Source organism: Pongo pygmaeus, chromosome 14, assembly GCF_028885625.2.
Source record: "Pongo pygmaeus isolate AG05252 chromosome 14, NHGRI_mPonPyg2-v2.0_pri, whole genome shotgun sequence".
NCBI classification, from domain to species: domain Eukaryota; kingdom Metazoa; phylum Chordata; class Mammalia; order Primates; family Hominidae; genus Pongo; species Pongo pygmaeus.
In genome coordinates this window covers 36,694,206-36,720,467 of record NC_072387.2, presented here as the reverse complement: position 1 = coordinate 36,720,467, position 26,262 = coordinate 36,694,206, and the positions used below count along the sequence as shown (strand labels likewise).

The window sequence follows — 26,262 nt, the reverse complement described above, 5'->3', positions numbered from 1 at the left end:
TAGAAAAATGTATCTTTAGGCTATGTGTTACTCTAAAGTATTCTTACTGTATAACACTCTGGAAATTAGTCTTAAGTTGTGTTAAATCAGTGGTTCTCCAGGAGGTGGAGGTTGCAGTGAGCAGGGATCGCGCCACTGCACTCCAGCCTGGGCAACAAGAGCAAAACTCGGTCTCAAAAACAAAAAACAAAAAAAACAGTGGTTCTTAAATTTGGAAGGCTGTGAACCGCTGAGAGAATAATAAAAGCTGTTGCCAGAGAAAAATGCCTATTTACAAATAAAAGTATGCATAACTGGAGGGATTCTCAAAGACAATGAAGCCCAAGTGCCATATCCTTAGTACTGTTAAAACAACTAACTTCACAAAAGATACTTAGAAATGTAGCTATTGTTCATAGGTTCAATGTGCATAACAAAACTGTATGTATAAATCCTTGATTCCCTAAATTAAAAAATAAAATGAGTGTGTATACAATTTGATAGAAATACATGCCACAAATTTTAATGCCTTTTAAACCTAATTAGCTGTGATTAAATTCAAATATTTGTATAAAGTTTTGTTTCTTACACTGAGACATATACCAAAAACATGACTTATTTTTTCTTAAGTGATCAAAACAAATTTTTAAAAAGCAATGTGATTCACTCAGGGTCTCCTTTGTGCCAGGCATTATGCCTTTGTTCCTCATAATTTGAGGAAACCCACTCTTAATATCCACTCAACTTTGCTCAAATATTAGGCCAAAATAAACTGGCCTAAAAATTTTGACAAATATATTTGGTCAAAAATATATTTAGATATGTACTTTCCCATACGTAATGAAAATGATGTTACCCTAGTTTACATAAGTGTCAAAGTATTTAAGGTTTCATATTTTACGGTAATTTGATACTTTCAAGGGCAATAGTTTTGGGGATAGAAACTTTAAAAGAAAATTAAAAACTTGTAACTAAAATCAATGAGTTACACCTATAATAGACAGTAAGAATTAAAAATAAACTAAATCACCACTACCGTAGGTAAATAAACTCTTTATTTATTCTATAACCTTACACTGCAAATGTCAAGAACCCTTCCTTAAACAAAACAACATTTGTAGGTAAGAAATGACGGAAGACACTGAGAGTACAATGGTTTTTCCGAAAGGCAGACTTAATTATTTTTTCTTTGCTCATCTCCAGAGTGTTAAACCAATAACCAAACAGAAAAAATAATTAATGCAAAATAATTCATCACTGTTAAAAAATATTTTAACTGAGTTGTCATCTGAATGAAGAGCACTTTTAAAATAATAGTCATTAGAATTCGAGAATACATTTCATATGATATAATGACCTATTTCCAATGGTTCCAGAGAGTGATCACTTTCATCATTAAGAGGAGCTAGAATAACCATTTAATGCTAGGGCTATGCAGAATAGTTTTTCAGCTAATTTAATTTTTAAATTAATTAATTTCACCCTAAGTTTCTATTGTGAGGTCCAATTGGGACCAATGAATATACCTACCTCCAAATAAGCTTATATCTATACCATAAGCATTAATGGATTTTTTTAAACTGAATGTTTTTAAATTTAAAATTCCCTTTAATATTTTTAACTCCTCCAATTGAAAAGGCTAATTTTTTTTTGAACGGCATGTCTAAATTAGTTTCATGAAATAAGTTAACAAAATGTTTATTTCTGATACAAGGAAGGAAGTATTGTTAGGCCAAAATAAACTGGCATGTAATTAAGGCCAAAGTTTTCTGATTGCTATATGGATCCCATTATTGCCAGTGCTTTGGAAAGAGACATATAAAGTTGAATTACAACACTGCTCAGAAGTCTAGACAATGTCTGTCTAAGAAATATTAAGATGTGTAGCTCACTTGTAGATTATGCTCATGTAAACAATGTGAACACACCTCAACAAGAGAAAAATCATAGTAGTATATTACTTACAATAAAACTTTTAGGCTACCAGAGATATTCAATTCTGACACTGCTCTCTAGGGAAGAAAGGAAAATGCTTACAAATTTAACTGAACCTGAAAAAAAACCAAAGTAGAAGAAAAGGTAAGGGAACAAGTCGGGGGAGGGGAGTTGGAAGGGAGACGGGTAGTAAGAGAGAGAATGGTGGGGAAATGAGGCGCTGACAAAATCCTTAGCAACACAAGGTTATTAAGCTCTGAGTACTCTGATACTTTAATGCTAAAACAGATGCTCTGCTCCACTGTGTTATCTTTATCTTCTCCCATTTTTCTTCCCAAAGAGGTCCTTGAATTAGATATATGAGTATTTAAATCAAAGATTTACTTACTAATTAGATTAAGCCCTGGAGACAGTACCAGTTCCCGGCTGATCTAGATATATCCTTTGGCTTTGTTTTAGTGTGTGTATATATTTCATTTTGTTTCTGTTTTTTTTTAATGTCCAAGACCAAGTGATGATTTTCCTGTATAGGTTCTAGAAGCATAATTTGTGTGTGCAACTCAAACATTTGACAAACATAAGATAACAATCTGCTCAGCACTTACTAAGAATTCAATATGATTGTGCATACCACCTTACTTTCCAAATCAAGGTATACAACAGTGGGGATAAGTGATGTTAATTTAAAAAATTTAAATATTTTTATATTAAAATAAACATTATGGAGTAGTAGATGCAAAATCTGCATGAATTCTTAAGATAAAAACGAAGACTGCAAAGAATCATAGATTTCTCAAAGGTTCGCATTGAACTATGCCTTCAGGACTCCTGGAGTACAAGCACATTTGCCCAAATTCTTCTGTCATTATGGGTACACTTTATGGGTACATTATGGGCAGAAGATGACTAAAAAGTGTTTTTCTCTACTGCAATGATCCCTAATGTAGTGTATTTTTTTCCTACTACTGTTTATAATACTTTACCCAATTTAAAATTACTACTATAGCATTTATAATCAAATATCTGAAAGGGAATACCATCTAAAGATGTAGAATGATTAAATTATTTTTTAGAAATTTAATGTAAAAGTAGGACTCTGATGCATATGTACATAAATATTCCCGTTCTTTCTGATGCCTTTATAAGTTTGAGTGAAACAGCACAAAGTTTTAAAAATAGAGAAATACAAAAAGATAGGTTTTTTTCCTAAATAACCATTTTCCCCTTTAAATTTTTTTGTGAGTTTTATATATAAAAATTCTTATATGTAATTTCATTCATATTTAAATTTTGCTTTAAAATTCTCAACTACACATTTGGCTTATGGTACCAAAACCTAGAACATAAAGCTCTTAATTTGTTCAAATGTGAATCATTCAAGTATACAATTTCAGTTCTGATAAATTAATAGTAAACGGTGCTTACAGACATGGTATCTGGAACTCACTGGAAATAGTTACTCAACTTACCTGGCGCTAATCCAGCAGTAGCAGGGCTTCCCATGGATGGGTGAGAGAAAACTTGAGAGAAGGCAGACATATTTGACTGGGACACGTTACTCAGCCTGGAGGTTGATCCTCCTTTAGGAATAAACTCGCTTGCAGTAGGATTTGGTGTCTATTTAAAAATCAAATATAGTAAGTTAACACACTTTAAGCCGAAAAAAGACATTGAATCTACCAGGCATATTCCATGGTGCTTTATTTACTAAGTAAAATATATTATTGAAAGGGTTAACAAGTGTTTTAGGTTCCATATTTTGGTGTGTCATAATTAAATTTCTTAAAGGAAATCTCATCATCAAATTTGAAGACTTTAATCATTTCATTTGCAGAATTTTAACCTCAGTAATGTGTAAAATTTGTCTTTATTATCAAGCATGCATCATTACCAAACTACTACGTTTTAGAGAACTGGGAGGTTGAGATTACCTCAAAACTGAGCAACAAGTTTAGTATCTTTAAACCACTTCTACCAAGATAAAGGTCAAAACTGCCTTTCTTCCAAAATTAATCACTTTCTTTTTTGTAGGTACCTCAAACATTTCCCTAATAATATGGTATCATGTATTTAAGTAACAAAGTAAAGGTTAGAAAAACATTTAAAAACACGGCAAATATGGGAGGAAGGAATCAAGATATAAGAAAAACTAAAGCGATCCTAATGCCCATGCAGTACCATGTGTGACTTGTTGCACTCAAAAATATTTGGCTATGAGATTACATGGAAAACACCTTTTTCACAGTGGTACTATGCTACAACTCTTTATATATTCAAGAGGCATGGTATTTTTAGCTTTAAGAAATACTAGAACATATGAGACTATACATAAGATTAATAAAAAGTCTATATAATATTGTCCACATTAAATTTCCACAGGAGGCAGAAAGAACAACTTCCCTATTTAATTTGAATGAGTTAACAGTTCAAAATACTGCCAAGTTAGAGTTCAAAATACTAGATCTGGAAGGTAACAAGTCACCAGGCTAACCCAAATGTAAACTCCAAAACGAGTATTTTCAGTTATGTGCCAGCTAAGTTAAATAAAAAGTGATAAAATATAGAACAAATGCTAAATCTGGGCTTAATTAAAATACACTAGAACTACAGAATCAATCTTTTACTGCCACATCTAAGGCATGAATTTCTGAAAAAGTATAATCAGGTCTGAGGCTATATTTTCCAAAGGGGAAAAAAAATCCTCTTTTATGACTTAAATGTGTTTTAAAAAAGTTTCCAATTGTAACATTCCCGAAAATAGTGGCATGTTCTCTAAACAGATGGCCAATTCCTTGATTTCTGGAGTAGAAAACGAGCCACTGCATTTTACTAATGTAGTACCTTCCTAGGTATAAGGGAACAAATGGCTACCAACAGAATGAAAAGTATGTCAGGGCCGGTATGTCCCAGTTAAACCTAAATCTTAGAAGTTGAGGGTCAAGATAAAAGCCACTGATATCTTGATAAAATAGTCCAAAATGGCTAGAGACATGGACTTCAGGATTACGCAAGATTACCAGGAGATAATTACATAAGGAAAATTATGTAATTTCCTTATGTAATTACATAACGAAAATTACATAAGGAAAATAACACACAATATGAATATTTTTAGTATGTTCCTGAGAAACAGGTATTACCCAGTTTCTATTTCACGTATATCCTATAATTACAGTAAATAACAGACTAATTTCAATAATGAGTTTCTCTAACCTTATTATTTTGAAAGCCTATTTTTATTATTTTTGAGACCCTGTAAAGGGGAAAAAAGAGGGGAAGGTCCATTCTACCTTTCATAACAAATTATAAAGGACCTCCAAATATGCACAAGTGGAAGTTATTAAAATTAACCTAACTATTAAGATTTACATACAAAACTGTAACTTCTACAGATTCAATAACCACGGATGCCTAAACCTACCCAACAATGAATTTGAATTAAGAACTGAAAAGGATGACCTAAAACTCTCCTTCCTTTCTTGATTTAGTATTCCTTGATTTGGTGGTTTGAGAGTTTGTTTTGTTCAACCGTGAGCACTTGAGATTAAAGATAAAATAATTTAAATGGCAGAAAAAATAATTATGTAAGATTCAGGTACAACAACACCCACAAAAAATCTTTAATAGATAATATAAATTAATTGTAGCCAGATCAGAGAATGATCAGATACATTTAAATTAAAAATCAGAAATTAAGACCTTACCTAGAATACTTTTTCATGATAAAAATCTTTAAAATAACATATAACAATAAAGATGCATTCTTAAAACTTCTACTCATTTAAAATATAAATCTTTTTTTAAAACTATAAATCTATTAAAAATAGCATAGGTATATATTTTTAACATGTTAAGAATAATTTTTTGAAAGATAAGGCTAAACTGGTAACTAAAACAAGTATCACATTAAAATGAAATACCTGTTCAGAAAAGAACCTATTTCATTCAGGCTTAGGAGGCAAAGGTTTTATCTAGGATTAGACGACATAAGGACTTGAGTTATATAAATTATTTGACGAACTTCAACAACAATAAGGAGTTTGGGATAAATAAGAAAAATAGAAATAAAAAAAACCTAAAGTTTTACTATCCCTGCCCTATGTTTGAATAATCCTTTCCTAAAGACAGATATTTCTCTGTAATATTAAATTTTTGGTTTCTGTAAAATATACAGATATGCACTCATTTATGTTCATAAATAAAACCCTAATTTACATTTATATTTTAAATAGTTCTAAGTGGACATTTTAAAAAATTAATGTTCATTCAATAGTCTAAGATTCTCATACACTCAAATTTACCTCACAATTTTTTTTTTTTTTTTTTTTTGAGACAGAGTCTCACTCTGTCGTCAGGCTGGAGTGCAGTGGCACAACCTTCACTCACTGCAATCTCTGCCTCCCAGGTTCAAGTGATTCTCCTGCCTCAGTCACCCTAGTAGCAGGGATTACAGGTGTATGTCACCAAGCCTGGCTAATTTTTATATTTTTGGTAGAGGCGATGTTTCATCATGTTGGCCAAGCTGGTCTCAAACTCCTGGCCTCAAGTGATCTGTCCACCTCAGCCTCCCAAAGTGCTGAGATTACAGGCATGAGCCACTGTGCCTGGCCTGCCCCCCAATTTTCATGTCCAAAACAACCAAGTGCTTGTTATATGGTGAGTTCTCCAAAATGACATCATCCCCAACTTCCAAAAATGATCCCTACTGCTACCTTCTAGACTCAAATATAATAAATGAAGAATCCTGACCGTTAGCTTAAATGTTGTAATTATTATTATTATTATTATTATTTTGAGACAGAGTTTTAGTCTGTCACCCAGGCTGGAGTAGAGTGGCGTGATCTCAGCTCACTGCAACTTCTGCCCCCTGGGTTCAAGGGATTCTCCTGCCTCAGCCTCCAGAGTAGCTGGGATTACAGGCGCCCGCCACTGCACCCAGCTAATTTTTGTGTTTTTAGTGGAGACGGGGTTTCACCATGTTGGCCGAGCTGGTCTCGAACTCCTGACCTCAAGAGATCTGCCCACCTCGGCCTTCCAAAGTGCTGGGATTACAGGCATGAGCCACCATACCCGGCCTAATTTTTTTTTTTTTTTAATTAGATGGAAAGACAAGAAGTTTCTGTTGAATGATAACAGAACATAAGATATGTAACATTTCATTGCATATATGGCCCAAAAAGGCCTGTAAGAAAAAAATTGTTATCATACAATGATGGGATGAATGAGAAACTAATATTCCTGAATACTGGTCAGGGTTATTTTAATCACATAGTAAACTCATAAAACTACTGGACAGCTCTTTAAAGAGCTCGGCCTGCTTTACCTATCTTAAAGACTCTGTAAATTGGCATCAGTAATCTTTCTAGCCTCTGAATAAAAACCTAACCTGGTGACTTTTTCTTAACAGCTTTATTTAAGATATAATTGACATGTAATACACTGCACATACTTAAAACTTTGGTAACTCTTGACACAGATATACAACCTGGAAACCATTACCCAAATCAATCTAATGACCATAAACATCATACTAAAGTCTGCACAGGCCTCTTCTAAACCCCTCTCTCCTTTCCATCCCTCTCTGCTCTCTTCCCCCAACTCTCCAGGAAACCACTGATGAGCTGTCACTATGAATTAGTCTGCATTTTTAAAAATTTCACATAGATGGGTCATACACATGTACATATTTTTTACCTGGATTTTTTTTTTTCTCACTAAACTTTGTTTTAATGGGTCTCAAAATTCTGTGACAGAATTTCGGTCAAGTTGTTTCCATTAAAACGTACTGATTTAAAAAACTAGTAACTTAAAACTACCACATGCAAAAGAAAAAAGAAAAAAAAAAACAAAAATGAAGTAGTTCACAAAACATTATCCTTTCTTTCTGAAGGTTTTAAGATGCATTGTTATCTTTAACCAGTCTTTTACTATTAACTTAAATGGCCAATTGAAACTAACAGTCCTGAGACCATTCTTCCACCACTGATTAAGACTAGAGTGGCAGGTATTAGGGATAATATTCCTTTAGCCTTCTGAGATTTCTGGGCAAACCTGGTGGCCTTGCCAGCTCCAGCAGCCTTCTTGTCCACTGCTTTGATGACACCCACAGCAACTGTCTGTCTCACATCACCAACAGCAAAACAACTCAGAGGAGGATGGTCTGAGAAGCTCTCAGCACACATGGGCTTGCCAGGAACTATATCAGCAATGGCGGCATCACCAGACTTCAAGAATTTAGGGCCATCTTCCAGCTTCTTACCAAAATGGCAATCAATCTTTACCTCCAGCTCAGCAAACCTGCATGCAACATGGGCTGTGTGGCAATTCAGTACAAGGGCATAGACAGCACTGATTTAGCCTGGATGGTTCAGAATAATCACTGAGCAGTGAGGCCAACTGCCTTCATTCGTGGGTCATTTTTGCTGTCAGCAGCAACACTCCCCTACAACGAACATCTTTGACAGACACATTCATAACATTGAAGCCCATAATGTCTCCAAGAAGAGCTTCACTCAAAGCTCCATGGTGCATTTCAACAGACTTCAGTTATAACGCTGACTGGAGTAAAAGAGACCACCATAACGGGTTTGAGAACACCAGTCTCCACTCGGTCCACAGACACAGTACCGATACCACCAATTTTGTAGACACCCTGGAGAGGCAGGCGGAAGGACCTGTCAGTTGGACAAGCTAGTGGGAGGATGCAGTCCAGAGCCTCAAGCAGTGTGGTTCCACTGGCGCTGCCATCTTTATGGGTGACTTTCCATCCCTTGAACCAAGGCATGTTAGCACTTGGCTCCAGCATGTTGTCACAATTCCAACCAGCAAATGGCACAAATGCTACTGTGTCAGGATTGTAGCCAATTTTATTAATATAAGTGCTGACTTCCTTAATGATTTCCTCATATCTCTTCTGGCTGTAAGTTGGCTCAGTGGAATCCATTTTGTTAACATCAACAATTAGTTGTTTCACGCTCAGTGTGTAAGCCAGAAGGGCATGGTCACCAGCCTGCCCATTCTTGGAGCTACTAGCTTCAATTTCACCAACACCAGCAGCAATAATCAGTACAGCACAGTCAGCCTGAGATGTCCCAGTAATCATGTTTTTGATGAAGTCTCTTTGTTCGGGGGCATCAATGCTAAGTCACGTAGTACTTGTTGGTCTCAAGTTTCTACAGGGAGATATCAATAGTGAGACTACATTCATGCTCAGCTTTCAGTTTATCCAAGACCCAGGAATACTTGAAGGAGCCCCTTCCCATCTCAGCAGCCTCCTTTTCCAATTTTTCAATGATTCTTTTGTTGATTCCACCACATTTGTAGATCAGATGGCCAGTAGTGGTGGACTTGCCTTGAATCTATGTGTCCAATGAAGACAATGTTGATAAAAGTCTCTTACCATTTTGGCTGTTAGGGGTAGTTTTCATGACACCTGTGTTCTGGTGGCAAACTCGTTGCAAAAAAGTTGATTGGCTTCTTTCACTCAGCATAAAGATTCATCCATGTCACTGCATCTATCAATACTTCATTTGTATTGCTTATTAGTGTTCGACATTATTAATATACTATAATTTGTTTATCCTTTCATCCATTAGATATTTAGATTGTTTCCAGGTTTTGGCTATTAGAAATAAAGCTGCTGTGAAGATTTGTACACAAGTCTTTGTACACAAATACACGTTTCATTTGTATACAAATACACATTTCGTTATTCTTGGTTAAAAACGTAGCAGTGAATGATTTGGGCATATAATACGTATGTATATATAACCTTTTTAAGTTAGTAAACTGTTTTCCAAAGTAGTTGTGATTTTTTATTTTTTTTTCTTTCGGAGACAGGGTACTGCTTTGTCGCCCAGGCTGGAGTGCACTGGAAAGATCATTGCTCACTACAGCTACTCAAGCGATACTCCAGCCTAGCTGTATTATTTTACTATGTCCACCAGCACTGTATAAGAGATCAAGTTGCTCTATGTACTCAGGAATACATGCTTTGGTTGGTCTTTTTCATTTTAGACATTCTAATAGGTGTGTAGTGGTATCTCATTGTGGTTTTAATTAGCATTTCCCAAATAACTTATTTGCCATTTTATATCTTATTTGAAGTGTCCACATTTTTTGACTACTTTTAATGCATTTTTAAATTTTCTATTACGAAGTTGTGAGAGTTCACCAAATAGTCTGAAGTACCCCCCGACCTTTTTTTTTTTTTTTCAAAAAAATTTCTTTTGACATAATGTGAGACTCACAAGAAATGGTACCTTTTACCTTCTTTGATGACAGGTAACATCTTACATAACCATAGTACATTTTCAAAACCATAAACACTGGTGCAATAATTTTAGCTAAACTGCCCACCTCGTTTGAATTTTACCAGTTTCTGAGTGCAAAAATGCACTCAATTTGACTGCATTTTTGCAGGATATTTTTTCCAGGTATGGAATTCTAGGGTGACGCTTTTTTTTTCCTTCCTGTATTTTAAAGATACTGTTATACCGTCTACAATTTGTATTATTTCCAGTGAGAAATCAGCTATCAGTACTGTGGTTTCTCAGTATCTGCAGGAGACTGGTTCCAGGACCCTCCTCCAGCCCCTCTGCAGATACCAAAATCCACAGGTAATTAAGTCCCTCATATTAAATGCCTAGTAGTTGTACGTAGTCTATGCATATAGGTGCATACTCCTGTATACCTTAAATCATCTCTAGATTACTTATACCTAATGAAATATAAATGTTATATGGCATTTTTTATTTGTATTATTTTTATTGTAGTATGATTTTTTTGGTGTTTGGGTTTTTTTTTTTTTTTTTTTTTTTTTTTCCTGGTCCATGATCGGTTGAATCGAAGAATGTAGAACCCATGGATACGGAAAGCCAATGGTATTGTTGTTCCTCAAAAATGGTTTTGTTTTGTTTTTTGGTATGGCTGCTTCTTTGATGTGCCTTGATGTAATTTTCTTCATGTTTATTTTGCCTGTGGTTCACTGGACACCTTGACTCTGTGGGTTTACAGCTTCATCAAGTTTGGAAAATGCTGCCCATTATTTCTTAAAATACTTTTTCTGCACATTCCATCAGCCCCATCAGGAACTCCAATTATAAGGATATTAGGTCACCTGATGTTATCCCATGGCTCACATTTTCTCTGGGTGTGGTTTTCTGGGGCAGTTTCTATTGCTATGCCTTCAAGTTCACTAAACTGTTCTGCAATGTCTACTGCCATTAATCCCACCAAACATATTATTCATTTCAGACACTATAGCTTTAAACTTTCAAAGTCTGATTTGGATTTCTTATCTATGTAAATATGTTTCATTCCTGTACTAACATGTTTAATCTTTCCTCTAAGCTTCCTCAACATATGAAATACAGTTATAATAATTATTGTTGATGTTTTTATATAACTATTTCTGAATCATTTCTGGATCAGTTTTGAATGATTACATTTTCTTTTCTTTATGGGTCTTACTTTCTTCCTTCTTTGCCTGTCTGGTAACTTTTGATTACATGGTAAATAATGTGACTTTTATCTGCTGGGTGCTGGATATTTTCGTATTCCTATAAATCTTCTTGACCTTTGCTCTCCATTGTAGTTAAACTCTTCCAGGTCTTGCTTTAAGTTTTGTTAGGAGGAACCAGGGAAGAATTTATTCTAAGGCTAATTTGGCCCCACTACTGAGGGAAATGGCTTCCAATTAGCCTTACTTGGTGCTTCACGAGTTACGAAGTTTTCCATGTTGGCTGGTGAGAACAGGAACTACTCCTGGCCATGTAGAGATCTGAGAATTGTTGACTGTGATCTTCTTTAACTTCTTTTTCCAGCTCTGGTAGCCTCTTCATTCACATCCTGAATTCACATCAGCTAAAGATTCAAGAAGGATCCCTTGGTAAACTGCCAGAGTTCTCTCTGTATGTGAGCTCTCTCTTCTTCAGTATGTTTTCTTGTATAGTATTGCCACCTTGGTCTCCTCAATTCAGACAGATCAGAAGGCTCCACCTGATGTCCCCCTTTCTGTACAAGGTTGGGAAACTCTCCCAAGGTGGTAAGCTGGGTTAATCACAAGATTCACCTCGTTTGTTTTCCATGTCTCAGGGATCACTGTCCTTCACTGTCTGATATCTCATGTCTTGAAAACTGTTGTTACATATGTTTTTGTTCAGTTTTTTAGCTGTTTCTGAAGAGAGGTAAGTCTAATCTCTGTTCTTTCACCTTGGCCAGAAGACAAATTTAGTGGTAATGTTTTGAAAATATTAAGGAATTTTTTGACTTTGAGTTATCAATATATAAAATTTAGCCAACTCTTTTTGGTTAGATTAAACACCCACTAGTAGAGAGGCGATCTACAAATACCATTTCAAATAACTTGTGAGCAATTCAATCTACTTTCTTATAAAGTTGGTTTTTCAAGTTCTGTTGTGCTTTCCTTACAATCTCTTTCCTAAAAAGATAAATTATGTCACACGCACAGTTCAACTAACTGTCCTTTTGATAATGCCCACATCTTTGAAGCACCAAGTCACAGAGTCTATATTACATAAATATTTCTCCAATACAATTATTTCTACCCATGCCACTGGGAGTGACTAGGCAACAGCAATGAGCAGTGAATTATCTGGAAAAACAGAAGAGAGGGTACTAATAATGAGAAAGAAAGACAGGGCGGAGGAATTTTTTTGCCTTGTTAAAGTGATCTAAAAAGACATAAAAAGATGAGACCCAGCCAGGCACGGCTGCTCACACCTGTAATCCTACAACTTTGGGAGGCCAAGGCGGGAGGACTGCTCAAGGCCAAGAGTCTGAGACCAGCCTGGGCAACAACAAGAGACACTCTCTCTCCAAAAAAAAAAAAAAAAATGTTTTTTAATTAGCCAGGTGTGGTGGTACGCACCTGTGGTCCCAACTATTCAGGAGAACTGCTTGAGCCCAGGAGGTGAAGGCTGCAGTGAGCAATCTCTACACCACTACCCTCCAGCCTGGATGACAGAGCAAGACCCTGTCTCAAAAAGAATAAAGATGAGATCCATGGACATAAGAGCAGCCCAATTCAGACCTAATTTTACTAGTTTCCAGTGTTAATAAGCAACACAGGATAAAGAGGAACAAAGGGAGATGGAAAGGAGTAATCAGATGGTAACAAGAATCCCCAGGTTCACATAAGGTTTTTGTTGCTGTTGTTATTTAATGAGTTGTTATTTCCACTTATTTCAAGCACATACAAATATGGCCAATTTAAAATGTATTATCAAAATACACTCAACTTCTGGGTTAGTCAGAAACTGACCTATTTAAAACCTGCAAAGTTTAATTAAAAAAAAAAAAGTTAAAAGTGACACATACAATGACTATTGTAAAATTAGTCTAATAATATAGTTTATAAACTTTCTGAAGCAAACTAAGCCCTCTGATTTAAGCATCTCAATAAAGGAAATATAATTTCTAAATCAGATAAAATTGGTGGAGATAGCAGAAGAAAGCTAATTACTAGTATTTCCAAAAGATTCATATTAGCATTCTTCTAAATAAAAGTTCTCCTATTTATAACTTGACAATCTTAAGAGGAAAGTAGCATGTGTATGTTGGAACCCAGCAAATGAAGATCAATTAGTAACAAGCTTTACATTGCAATAGAGGAAAACAAAAATTTTTATGATCTCAGCATAAAGCAATTCTCTGTACATAACAGCTTGAAATTATAGACACATAAATTGCCAAAGACAGTTGTTAGCTCATCCTTTACAAAGTTTTTCAGAAATGGATAATACTATAAACATTTCTAACAATCTCCTGGTGTACCTTTCATGAGAACAGTTTGATAATATTATCAAAATGAAAAATAAGGCCGTGCAGTGGCTCACACTTGTCATTCTACTACTTTGGGAGGCCAAGGGTGGAGGATCACTTGAGCTCAGGAGTTCAAGACCAGCCTGGGCAACAAAGCAAGACCCCCATCTCTACTAAAAATTAAAAACAATTAGCCATGCATGATAGCACACACCTGTAGTCCCAGCTACTCTGGAGGCTGAAATAGGAGGATGACTTGAGCCCAGAAGATCAAGGCTGCAGTGAGCTGTGATCATGCCACCGCACTCCAGAGTGGTAAAAGGAGAAAGGAAAAAGGGAAGGAGAAGGGGAAAAGAAAAAGAAAGGCAGGCAGGCAGGCAGGAAGGAAGGAAGGAGAAAAATGGGAGGAGACGGGAGAAGAATAAGCATGCCCTTGATCTAGCAAACTCACATCTAGGAATTAAAGCTAAGGAGAAAAATGACACAAGTAGATAAGGTTAGCACAGCACTTTTTTATTATAGTATTTTAAAAAAAGAAATAAGTAAAATATCTACCAGTAGGGATTTGGTCATGTGGACTGTGGAACATATCATAATGTGTAACTATTAAAAATTATGAGTTGATATATTTTTATTAAACATGAAAACAGACACCTATACTACTGATTCAGTAAAAATAAAACATAAGCTAGAGAACAGCAATGAAACTAAATTGCTATTTATGTAAAATAGTTTCCTTATGCCTCAGAGGGAATGGGGGAATGTGTACGCACGCAGGTGTGTAAAAACATGCTAAAGATGGTCACTAAAATATATCAGACATGTTACCTGTGGGTGGCAACCTGGCTAAGGACATTTTTGCCTTCTTCTTTGTACTCTTCTATAGTATCTGATTTTTTTCAGTAGTATATACAGTCAGCACTCCGTATTCATGGGTTCTGAATCCGCAGATTCCACCAACCACAGATAAAAAATATTTGGGGTAAAAAAACCCAACAATTTAAAAAATACAAACAAAAACAATACAGTATAGCAACTATTTACATAACATTTACATTGTAATAGCTATTTTGGAGGATGCACATAGGTTATATGCAAATTTTATGCCTTAAGCACCCCAGTATTTTGGTATCTGCGTGTGGTGGGGAGGTTGTTGCTAGAACCAATCCCACAGAATACAGAAGGACCACTGTATAATTTTTACAAAAAACTTCTAAGAAAGTTCAAGATTTCTAAATCATAAAACCACTTACACCTTTCCCTTTTTCATTTGCATATCATCGCTGAATGGAATTTTCGTAAGAATTCACATGGATTGTACAACATTTAAATTCAGACCAAAAAAATCAATGCATATAAAAAGATAATCTGTATCCAAAGAACAGAAGACATTTAAAAATAAAGCCGGATGTGTGCATCTGCTACAAACTAGGTATCCCTAATCAGAAAATTTGAAATCTGAAATGTGCCAAAATCTGAAACTTTTTGAGCTCAAACATGATGCTCAAAGTAAATGTTCAATGCAGTATTTCGGGCCAGGTCTTCAGGTTTAAGATGCTCAACCACTAAACAGATCCAAACATACCAAAAAAAAAAAAAAAAATCTGAAACACTTATAGTCCCAAGTATTTTGGATAAGGGATACTGAAACTGTACTTAAAAGAATCTGAAGTTATTTACATGTCAAAGTGCTCCAATAACAGTAATCATTCATAATCACAGGGCATACCACCTAGTTTATTCTATCACTGTCCCTAAAAGGAGCAAAAATGTTTACTTAGGTCAGTGAATATGTAGTACAGGAAAGTGAGACTATCACAACATTCCAAAGAGGCAAGAACTACTTTACACAGCTACAATTATTTCTACTTACGCATATCTTCTATCCACAGCCATATAACAGTAAAACCTATTTGTCACATTCCGCAGTAAGTAATTTATAATACTTAGATGTCTTCCTTCTAACAAAGAATCCTAACATATTTAATCATAAATTTTAACATATATTAAGATTTTCAAATGTTTTCCATGTTGATATTTTATTTAATGAAACTGTACCAAGGGAAAATTTACAAAAATATGTAAAGCATTAATTTCAGGAACACATTAGGCCAAATATTCATCCAGCTAATCAATAATCCAGGTCCATCCATTTAATTATTTGAATACCTAATATATAAAAGACACTGTGCAAGGCACTGTACTAGGCGCTGTGAGGAAGAAAGACATAAAACATAGACACTGTGTTCTACAAGTTCACAGGCTGACATTTCACAGGTATACAATGTATCCTGAACCCAATTCCACACTCTCAAGAACTCAGAAACATCCATGTATCAAAAGACATATATTATCTACAATGTGCCATGATCAGTATATGATATTAGCTTATGTGATAAGTTCTATAAATGAATAATTAGAATCTGGTAAGTGCTAGGACAATGTGAGCAAACATCTAATGCTGTTTAATTAGGCCATAAGACCATATGTATGAATTGAATCTTAAAAGACAAGTTTGCTAAGTCAAGACAAAAGGAAGGGTACAACAAGCAAGGTCAATGTTCAAAGAGAATAATCAAAGGAGAAGCAAGAACATGGAACACTTCATGGTACCTGCATGGTACTGCAAATAGTTCAATAGGAGCAAGAGCAAGGAGCAGCATGGATGCCTTCATAAGGGATTTTGACCTTTTTTCCCCCAATGACAAAGATGAGAGGCAAGATCAGACAATCAGGTAGTTGTTTGAAAAAGAAGACTAGAAGCAGGAAACCAGCTAAGACACCACAATATAATAATCCAAGCAAGAATTAAAGGTGGATCTACATTATAACTAACAGAGTAAAAATAATTTCAAACCAGAAACAGATCTTAGTAGCTGAAGGATATGGGAGGTAAGGAAGTGAGGGGTCAAAAAGAGCTCACAAGTTAGACACCAAATGATATCAATAACCAAGATATACGGTGGCATATAGTTGTGAATAAGTGAGTGTCTACAGATGTGCGTAAATGAAAAACAGGTTTGAAGGAAAATATATAGTGTTCATTTTGTTTTTTATTCATTTATTTTTATTTTTTACAGGAACCCGCCCTGCCTCTGTGAGAGGGGGAGGATCCCTAACTTGGTGTTCATTTTAGACAGGTTGAGTTTTAAGTCCTATGTCATGGAGATGAAGATGTTCAGAAGAAACCAGAAATATAATAGAATCAGTGCAGAGGACTAGGAGGGGGAAAAGGTATCCAGGAGTCAAATGTGACTAGGGAGGAGCTGAAGTATTGAAGACATGTGAGATTACAAAAGAGCACTATGAAGAGTGAAAGAAAAAACAGTCAATGACAGAGCTTGGCAGAGTTCTTGAGGACAGTACAAAGGCCAAGAAGTCTTACAAAAAAAAAAACCCCACTAATAACAATCTAAGAGCGAAGAAAATAAAAGTTTCAAAAAAAGAAGAATGGTCAACTGTCATTTGTAGCAAAGGGCAAATAAGAGGAATGCCGTTAATTTTGTCAGTTAGGGGCCGTGTGCGGTGGCTCACGCCTGGAATCTCAGTACTTTGGGTGGCTGATGCAGATGGATCACCTGAGGTCAGGAGTTCGAGACCAGCCTGGACAACATGGCAAAACCCTATATCTACTAAATATACAAAATTAGCCGGGTGTGGTGGTGCAGCCTGTAGTTCCAGCTTCTTGGGAGGCTGAGATAGGAGAATTGCTTGAACCTGGGAGGCAGACACTACAGTAATCCGAGATCGCACCACTGCACTCCAGCCTGGGTGAAACAGTGCAAAACTCTGTCTCCAAAAAAAAAAAAAAAAAAAGTCAGACGATCTTATCAAAAATAGTTTCAATAGAATTGTGAAAAGGAAAGGGAAAATATTGGGAATAAGGGATGAACAAAAGGTGAAAAAGTAGTCACCATAATAAGTAGGAACCATTTCCCAAATTGTATCGCAGAGTTTTCCAAATGTACTAACCAAAGAATCTTTTCCTCATGTAGCATTCTTTGTTGTGGGGTTCATCAAGTATCAGAAAAGATTTAAACATGGAATGTTTCTAAGTTAAGAGGATGTAACCAACATAGAGAAATAAGACTAATATTGACAACAGACTCATGAAGGAATAAGTTGCTGGAAAAAAATAAAGATGGCCTTCAGCATATAACAAACACCTACTTGAGACAGGAGGAAAAATAAGAATATTAATGAAAATATAGATAGGCAGAGAGCTGATACATGAGGCAATTCTTTTTTTTTTTTTTTTTTTTTAAGAAACAGGGTTTTTTTGTTTTCGTTTTTTAAGAGGGTCTTGCTCTGTCACGCAGACTGGAGTGCAACAGTGCAATCATAGCTCACTGCAGCCTCAAACTCATGGGATTCTCTTGCCTCTGCCTCCTGAATAGCTGAGACTACAAGCACATGTCACCACACCCAGCTAATTATTATTTTTTCTTTTGTAGAGATAGGGGTCTCACTATGTTGCCCAGGCTGGTCTCGAATTTCTGAGCTCAAGTGAATCCTCCCGCCACAGCCTCCCAAAGTGCTGGGATTACAAGAATGAGTTATCACACCCAGGCCACACTTCATTCTTTTTAAAATGTTTAAACTTTGTCACAGTAGACATAACCACAATGAATTCTTAATGACCTTTTTTCTCCCTTCCCTGAAGAACACAAGGTCATTACTCTAAAGTGACAGAGTAAGGGTTGAGTAGGTCTGAGAACATTAAAGATTTCGAGTATCAGCTGGAGAGAAGAGGAGGTCCAGGGTGAGATGGGCGTACAGAAAGTAGTACATTTATAGAAAGGCCACTGCAGCTGCATCATAGTTCTACAACTCTTCAAAGTCCCCAGGCACCCTAAGTAGATAGCTTGAATCTTCACCTTTACAAAGTCCAATCCATTGCATCAAAAGCCTACATTATCCCATTTCCTGTGGCCTAGAGATTACAAGTCACCTGAAGTAATACCAAAACCCAGTGAGTAAAGACGGAAGTAAATCTAGTGAGTTTCCAAATCACCCACCGCCCCCGAGATCTTAAAGGAAGCAGTAACAAGCAACTAGAACTCACATGAGAATTTATAGGCCAAGAGATTTTAATGTAAGCATTCTTATAATTAAATACTTCTTACAAAAAATGCCATTTAATCAGACAAGGGGAAAAAAGTAGCATCAAGAGATGCTGACAAGGAGACAATGAAATCAAATGGATCCCCTAACACATCCACAGTCCAACAGTTCTTATTTAATTGTATCACTTCACTAAAACAACAGTAATATTATAACTTATGATTCACAACCACACAATTTTCAAAAGTCTGAGACAAAATTAGCGTGATTTTATTTAATGTGTCACTACTTTTAGGTAAATCTTAACCTGCAATACTATGAGAAATTTACAAAATCATACATTTCCCAGACCCTTTCATTCAAAATGAAATGTAAAATCACAGGAAAAAACACATTAAGTTGTCCTTTCAAAAAAAAGCATTTATTTTTCAAAATATTCAAGTGAGTTAGCATTTAAATGTGAGCCCTTAAAAGAGACCAAGTGTCACTGCCCCCTTCTACACATATCATGATTTAAGCACATATGAATATAACTGCAGGCTGTACTCTAAATAAATATAAACAAACATCAACTTTAGGAGATAAGGTGATATGGTAAAACTGGACAATGGACATTTATTTAATATCTATTATGTGCTTGGAAATTTGAATCCTCACAACAACTCTGTAGGACAGGTGATAAAATATTTCAACCCCAAGCAATGGCAATTTGAACTATGTAGTCATAGAACAAATAAAAAATTTTGAATTCACATACAGATTGGTCAGGCAAAGTGACAGGTAACCATCCAGTGATGGGCAAACATCCTAGGCAAACTAAAGGAAAGATCAAAGTGAATTTGCACTTAGGTGAAATGAAGTGTTTTTGATGTGGTGTCTCAGGTGATCTTCCATTCACCATCTGCTTGGTGTCTGGGCTGAGATGATGAAAAAAATATAAAACAGAGAAGCTGGTCGGATGTGGTCGCTCACGCCTGTAATCCCAGCACTTTGAGAGGCTAAGGCGGGCGGATCACGAGGTCAAGAGATAGAGAGATCAAGACCATCCTGGCCAACACCGTGAAACCCCGTTTCTATTAAAAATACAAAAATTAGCTGGGCGTGGTTGAGTGTGCCTGTAGTCCCAGCTACTCGGGAGGCTGAAACAGGAGAATCGCTTGAAGCTGGAAGGTGGAGGACGCAGTGAGCTGAGATCACGCCACTGCACTACAGCCTGGCAACAGAGCAAGACTCTGTCTCAAAAAAAAAAAGCAGAGACGCTTTCTCACTAAACAACACTGTCAAGACGTAATTAAGTCTATTACAAGGCTTAAAAGATTAAAAAATAGCAAGAATACTTGGATAATGTTAAACTTTAAGATGGAAGATCTCTAACATTTCAAAATAAGCCCCAAAAAGTCTATGATTAATTTTTTTAAATACAGAAAAGCCAGACCCAGTGTGGTGGCTCACAGCTGTCATCCCAGCACTTTGGGAGGCTGAGGCAAGCGGGTCGCTTGAGTCCAGTAGTTCAAGACCGGCCTGAGCAATATGGAGAAACTCTGTCTCCACAAAAAAATACAAAGAAAACCTAGCTGGGCACGGTGGCACATACCTGTAGTCCCAGCTACTTGGGAGGCTAAAGTGGGAGAACTGCTTAAGCCCAGGAGGTAGACGCTGCAGTGGGCCATGACGACACCACTACATGCCTGCCTGGGCAACAGAGTGAGGCCCTGTCTCAATAAATAAATAAATAAATAAATAATATAAAAAAGTCTTAAAATAAATTACCACAAAATTACATATATTACCCAATAAAAGAAAATTAAGGTCAGACATGGCAGCTCACACCTGTAATCCCAGCACTTTGGGAGGCCAGGAGTTCAAGAACAGCCTGGGCAACATGGTGAAACCCTGTTTCTACCAAAAAAAAAAAAAAAAAAAAAAAAATTAGCCAGGCATGGTGGCACACACCTGTGGTCCCAGCTATTTGGGAGACGAAGAGGGAGCATCGCTTGAGCCTGGGAGGCAGAGGTTGCAGTGAGCCAAGACTGCGCCACTGCACTCCAGCCTGGGCAACAGAGCAAGACCCTGTCTGGGGGGAAAAAAAATTAAGAAAGAAAGAAAGAAAATTAAACAGTAGCATTTAAAAACAAGTAAAATACTGGGTTGGTGCAAAGGTAACTGCGGTTTTTGCATTAAAAGTAATGGCAAAACCGCAATTACTTTTTCACCAACCTAATACCTTCAGGATACAGAAATAAACACATGCTTAACCTCAAGTATTTACAATCCAGTAGAAAAAGACAAACAGGCAAACAAATTTAATACAAAACAGAATGAAGTAACTGTTAAACACCAAATACACTGGGAATAGTAAAGTAAGTTAAACAAATTGTGTGTGTGTGTGTGTGTGTGTGTGTGTGTGTGTGTGTATACATATATATATTCTATCCTGCCTGCTGTGTAGACAAGTAATCCCAGAGAAAGTAGTATTTGAGCCATCTCTTAAAGGAAAAAGAAGGAAGATTTGTTTTTCAGGCTCAGTTAACAATGGTTCAGAGAACTGACAATGTATTTTATATTTTATGTAATATAAAAGATCTCATACGGTTAGGATGTAGTATATGTGGATGGATATGAAGAGACAGACCCAGATAGGTAGAATAGATTAAATCCTAAAAAAACTGACAAAAATTATTCAGAAGCTGTTTATGTGTAAGGAATAAACAATCTCACTATTTATAAAAAACGAAAGAGGAGTAAGATACTGTAGACTTTTAAAAAGTAAGAATTAGAGACAGATAATATAGAGGTAGAATGAAAGACAAGGCAAGGAAGGAATATTTAGTCTCAGAGACTGGGAAGATAATACCATAAACTGAAGAAGGAGTATAGGAGAATATATGTGAAGCAGTAAATCTGGAAAACCAAAAATTAAACCATGTTTCTAGACTTTCCAGATTTGTAGGGAAAGTGGCATATTTACCCACATGCAAAGATACCAGAGGCACAAAAAATGTGGGCCTTGAACTCAGAAGACAATTCTAAAAGTAACGTTTCAGAATCAATGACATACAAGAAAAAGCAAAGAACAAGTGAACCAAGAACAGGAGCTCACATGGAGCCAGGGACGAAACAAAGAGTTAAAAGTACAAAGAGAGGCAGTTGTGGTCATTTATGCCTATAATCCCAGTATTTTGGGATGCTAAGGTGGAAGGATCACTTGAGGCCAGGAGTCCGAAATCAGCCTAGGCAACAGAGTGAGACCCCCATTCCCCCATCTCTTAAAAAAAAAAAATTATTATTATTATTTTGAGATGGAGTCTCGCTCTGTTACCCAGGCTGGAGTGCAGTGGCGCAATCTCTGCTCACTGCAAGCTCCGCCTCCCAGGTTCACACCATTCTCCTGCCTCAGCCTCCCAAGTAGCTGGGTCTACAGGCGCCCGCCACCACGCCCGGCTAATTTTTTGTATTAAAAAAATTTTTTAATTAAAAAATGCAAAGAGAAAGAAATTTCATGGCCAGTACAGTGGCTCACACCTGTAATCCCAACACTTTGGGGTGCCAAGGCAGGAGGATAGCTTGAGCCCAGGAGTTTGAAATCAGCCTGAGCAACATGGCAAGACCCCATCTTTACAAAAAGTGAAAAAAAAAAAAAAATTAGGTGGGTGCGGTGATATGTGCCTGTGCACATATGTGATATGTGCTACTCGGGAGACTGAGACAGGAGGATCGCTTGAGCACAGGAGGTTGAGAATGAGGTGAGCCATGATTGCATTACTGCATTCCAGCCTGGGTGACAGAGACCCTGTCTCAAAAAAAGAGAGAGAGAGACAGAGAGAGCTTCACAATAAAAAAGTAGCCAGCAATATTAAGTGCTCAATAAAACTGCTGGATTTGGCAATTATGGAGATCCCTGGAAAACTCTGAGAGCAATTTCAATAAAATTTTGGTAACACCAGCTTGCAGACATTTAAGGAGTAAATGGGTGGTAAGGAAATTTAGAGAAAAGAGTAGAAACTATTATAAAGGTTCCCAAATAGGGACTTTACAAATATATTAATGGAGATCAGATGGGTCTTATCAATATTTCAAACAGCCATATGAAGAATAAATTTACCCTCTACAAACCTACAAAAGATTAAGAAAAATTTTAAGCTTCTCTGTTTCTCTAATTAGCAGCTCTATATATGTATTTTTCAAATGTATCGCTGTTTAATAAATGCCATGTTTAGCAGACAGGCGCCTTCGTATCATAAAATATTTGGTTAAAAAATCAGTTAAAAGATTACTAAGTAATAAAGGGGAGGGAATCATAGGCCTCTTGAAAGAAATCCAGCACTGAAGAGAATAAATGCAGTATCAATGACTGCATTCCATCAGAGCTCGGAAACTCGGACAAAGGTTTTGTTAAAGTTTCTTGTTAGTTGGTTTGTTGGTTTTCCTTTGTTTTCAGAAGTAGAAAAAGACCAAGATGTTAGGTCAAGATTAAGAAATGAACATAAAGAAATGTTTAAAGTTCCAGAAAGAAAAGTAGTTAAATGGTACTGAGGAAAAAGATGAAGCACAAGGAAAAATGACAGAGCTTACAAATGCTGTATGGTCATACATAAGTTACAGCCCGTGTCTAGACAACTATGGATGCATTCTCAGCCTCAAAAGCTGTCCTGCAGAAATTCAGTTAACCAGTTAGATAATTAAACCAACTGTAGTTACTAGAGCTACAGCACACAGAAGTAAAGAGATTTTGAATCTGACAAACATGGACTCAAATATCTGTTCCTCTACTAACTGTTTAACCTTAGAGCTACTTAGCTTCTCTGAAGATGTTTCTTCATCTAACAGTAACATCTATCCCATAAGCTATTAGCAATACCAAAAGACAATGCATGTAAAGAGCTTAGCACAGTGCCTGGCACAAGACAACCATTAAAGAAACATAGCCATAATTATTAACATAAAATATTTTAAAACATTTTTCTGACCCTAGGATTGAGAGGACCTAAGATTTAAGGAAACAAATGGAACAGGAAAGATGAATATGCTCCTGACACAATTCTTTTAACTAGTATATATTGAAAACACAAAACGATATTAAAAATACTTTCTAATCACACAAAAGGAACAAAAAATGGTATGGAATTGGTAAGTTGCTTTTCTCTCACAAGAAAAAAATAAAAACTCCAATACAAAAATATATATTGACATACTATTTGCTTTGTATAAACTATTCCAGACCCCCAGTTTAGGAATCCACACAGACAGTAATGGAGACGAGATGGGTATTTTTCAGTACTTCAACATGTGCCTGGTAAAGTGAAGCATTTTAGAGATTATAAAGCTCTAAATTTGGGTACAGCATTCCTTATGTCCTTAAAGGAAAAGAACTACCTGAAGTATAAAATAACAGTATTTGAAATATTAGATTCAGATAACACCAATTCAATATTTCACACATTAATGCAAATCTATTACTATTTTAATTATAAATAAAACATAACTATAACCAACCTAAAGATTTTTCAAGCTATTCTAAAAAAAAGTACCTCAGAACTGCCACCAGGATAATGGGGGCAGTCGTGGAGAAGTCGAGTGGCTACACCTCTGCACTGGTAAGTGTTTCACCCCCACAACCTACAAGTAATTCCAGTTTCACTTGTATCTGCTCTTAAATAGTTGTGGTCCAGTTTTTTTCTTCAGACCTTCTTTTTTAAACTAAAAACTAATTGTAACAACCCGTATCAAAAATCTCTCCACTACTGATATAAAAGACAAGCAAATTCAGTTAAAAAAACTATATTGTTATTCATAATTGACATAGCCAAAACTTTCCAATGAAATTTGAAGCATATAGTTATATGAAACCCCCATCTTATCTTTAGAAAATATTACCAAAATATCAGCTGGAGCAAATACCACATTTTGCAATATTTACTTTTGGAATAACTTATTTATTCCTATGCCCAAGGCAATACAGATACTACTCATGTATCAGTAATAAACAGAACAAAATACTGTGGAACCTATTTATAACATAAGGTTGGAAACAGAAATAAAACCAAGTTGTTACCTCTGTTAGATCTTTTCTGTGTATGGTATGTACATGTGGGATTATAGGCTTTGCCTTGGGATATATTTTAAATGCAAGTTTGGGAGGAAAGACATTCTACCTCTGGCTAAATTGAAATTTGGTTAATAAAACAATATTACAGAATAATTATCAATTTTTCAAAAATGGGAATAAAATTATAATCCAGATTAAAATGGCATATAAATTTTTTTGTTGGTACTTCAAAATCTTATATAGAAGCTACCTGACTTATAAATTTTCGTTTGCATTATTCAGTATTGACAAAAAAGGTACAGTCAAAGATGGAATGTATTTGTAATGACTCTATGACAACATACTATTAAAATTAGTTTTAGAGCAACTCTTGACAAGTTTGTTTACATGTAATTTTTGTTCCCTAGTAAAAATGTTAAAAAGACAACATATGAAGCATCTTGTTCCTCAGATTCCAAATAAATGTGACTTTGTGTAATAAATTTTATATGACTCTTTTTTATTTTTTGAGACAGAGTCTCGCTCTGTTGCCCAGGCTGGAGTGGGTGCAGTGGTGCAGTCCCGGCTTGCTGCAACCTCTGCCTCCCGGGTTCAAGCCATTCTTCTGCCTCGGCCTCTCGAGTAGCTGGGATTGCAGGTGCTCCCCACCACACCTGGCTAAAATTTTTTTTTTCTTTTCTGTATATTTGTAGAGACGGGGTTTCACCATGTTGGCCAGGCTGGTCTTAAACTTCTGACCTCAGGTGATACGCCTTCCTCGGCCTCCCAAAGTGCTGGGATTATAGGCGTGCACCACCATGCCCGGCCTTATATGACTCTTGAATGTAGTCCTATCCTGAATAACTCTTGGGTATTAAAAATAATTGAACTCAAGTATTAACAAAATTGAAAACAGAAAAACTAAATTTAACTAAATATAGTAAAATATTCGGCCAGGAGAGGTGGCTCATGCCTGTAATCCCAGCATTTTTGGAGGCCAAGGCAGAGATCACCTGAGGTAGGAGTTCGAGGCCAGCCTGGCCAACATGGCGAGACCCCATCTCTACTAAAAATACAAAAAATTAGCCAGGCGTGGTGGTGTGCACCTGCAGTCCCAGCTACTTGTGAGGCTGAGGCATGGTATCTTGAATCTGGGAGGCGGCAGTTACAGTGAGGTGAGATGGTGCCACTGCACTCCACCCTGGGGGACAGAGTGAGACTCTGTCTGAAAAAACAAAAAACAAACAAACAAAAAAAAGTAAAATATTCTACAAAGAGGAAAAGCTCAAAAAGCCACCAAGAAAAAATCATGTAGTGGTTAAGGGTCACTAACTTTACTCTGATTAAAAATTTTTTTTAAATTACCTAAGTATACCAGCTAAGTCATCCAATCCTTTCACACCCACCACCCCAAACAGACACAGAAAGCAGCCAAGACATTCACTTTCAAGAAATGTCTAATAAAAATTATTTTT

The 26,262-nt window shown here is 36.2% G+C and overlaps 1 protein-coding gene and 1 pseudogene across 6 annotated transcripts in view; both read right to left on the bottom strand.

Annotated features, from left to right (window-relative positions):
• The window catches only part of PAN3 (poly(A) specific ribonuclease subunit PAN3), a 157,202-nt gene that overhangs the window by 71,160 nt on the left and 59,780 nt on the right, over positions 1-26,262 (bottom strand). For all 6 annotated transcript variants that reach the window (XR_010123533.1, XM_054446516.2, XM_054446518.2 and 3 more), the window contains one exon: positions 3,384-3,531. Coding sequence is in view for 5 of the 6 variants with exons in the window: in XM_054446516.2 (XP_054302491.1) it covers positions 3,384-3,531 (148 nt within the window). In the remaining variant the exon portion in view is untranslated. The remainder of the gene's footprint in view (positions 1-3,383; positions 3,532-26,262) is intronic.
• LOC129011492 (elongation factor 1-alpha 1-like) lies at positions 3,547-26,249 on the bottom strand (annotated as a pseudogene).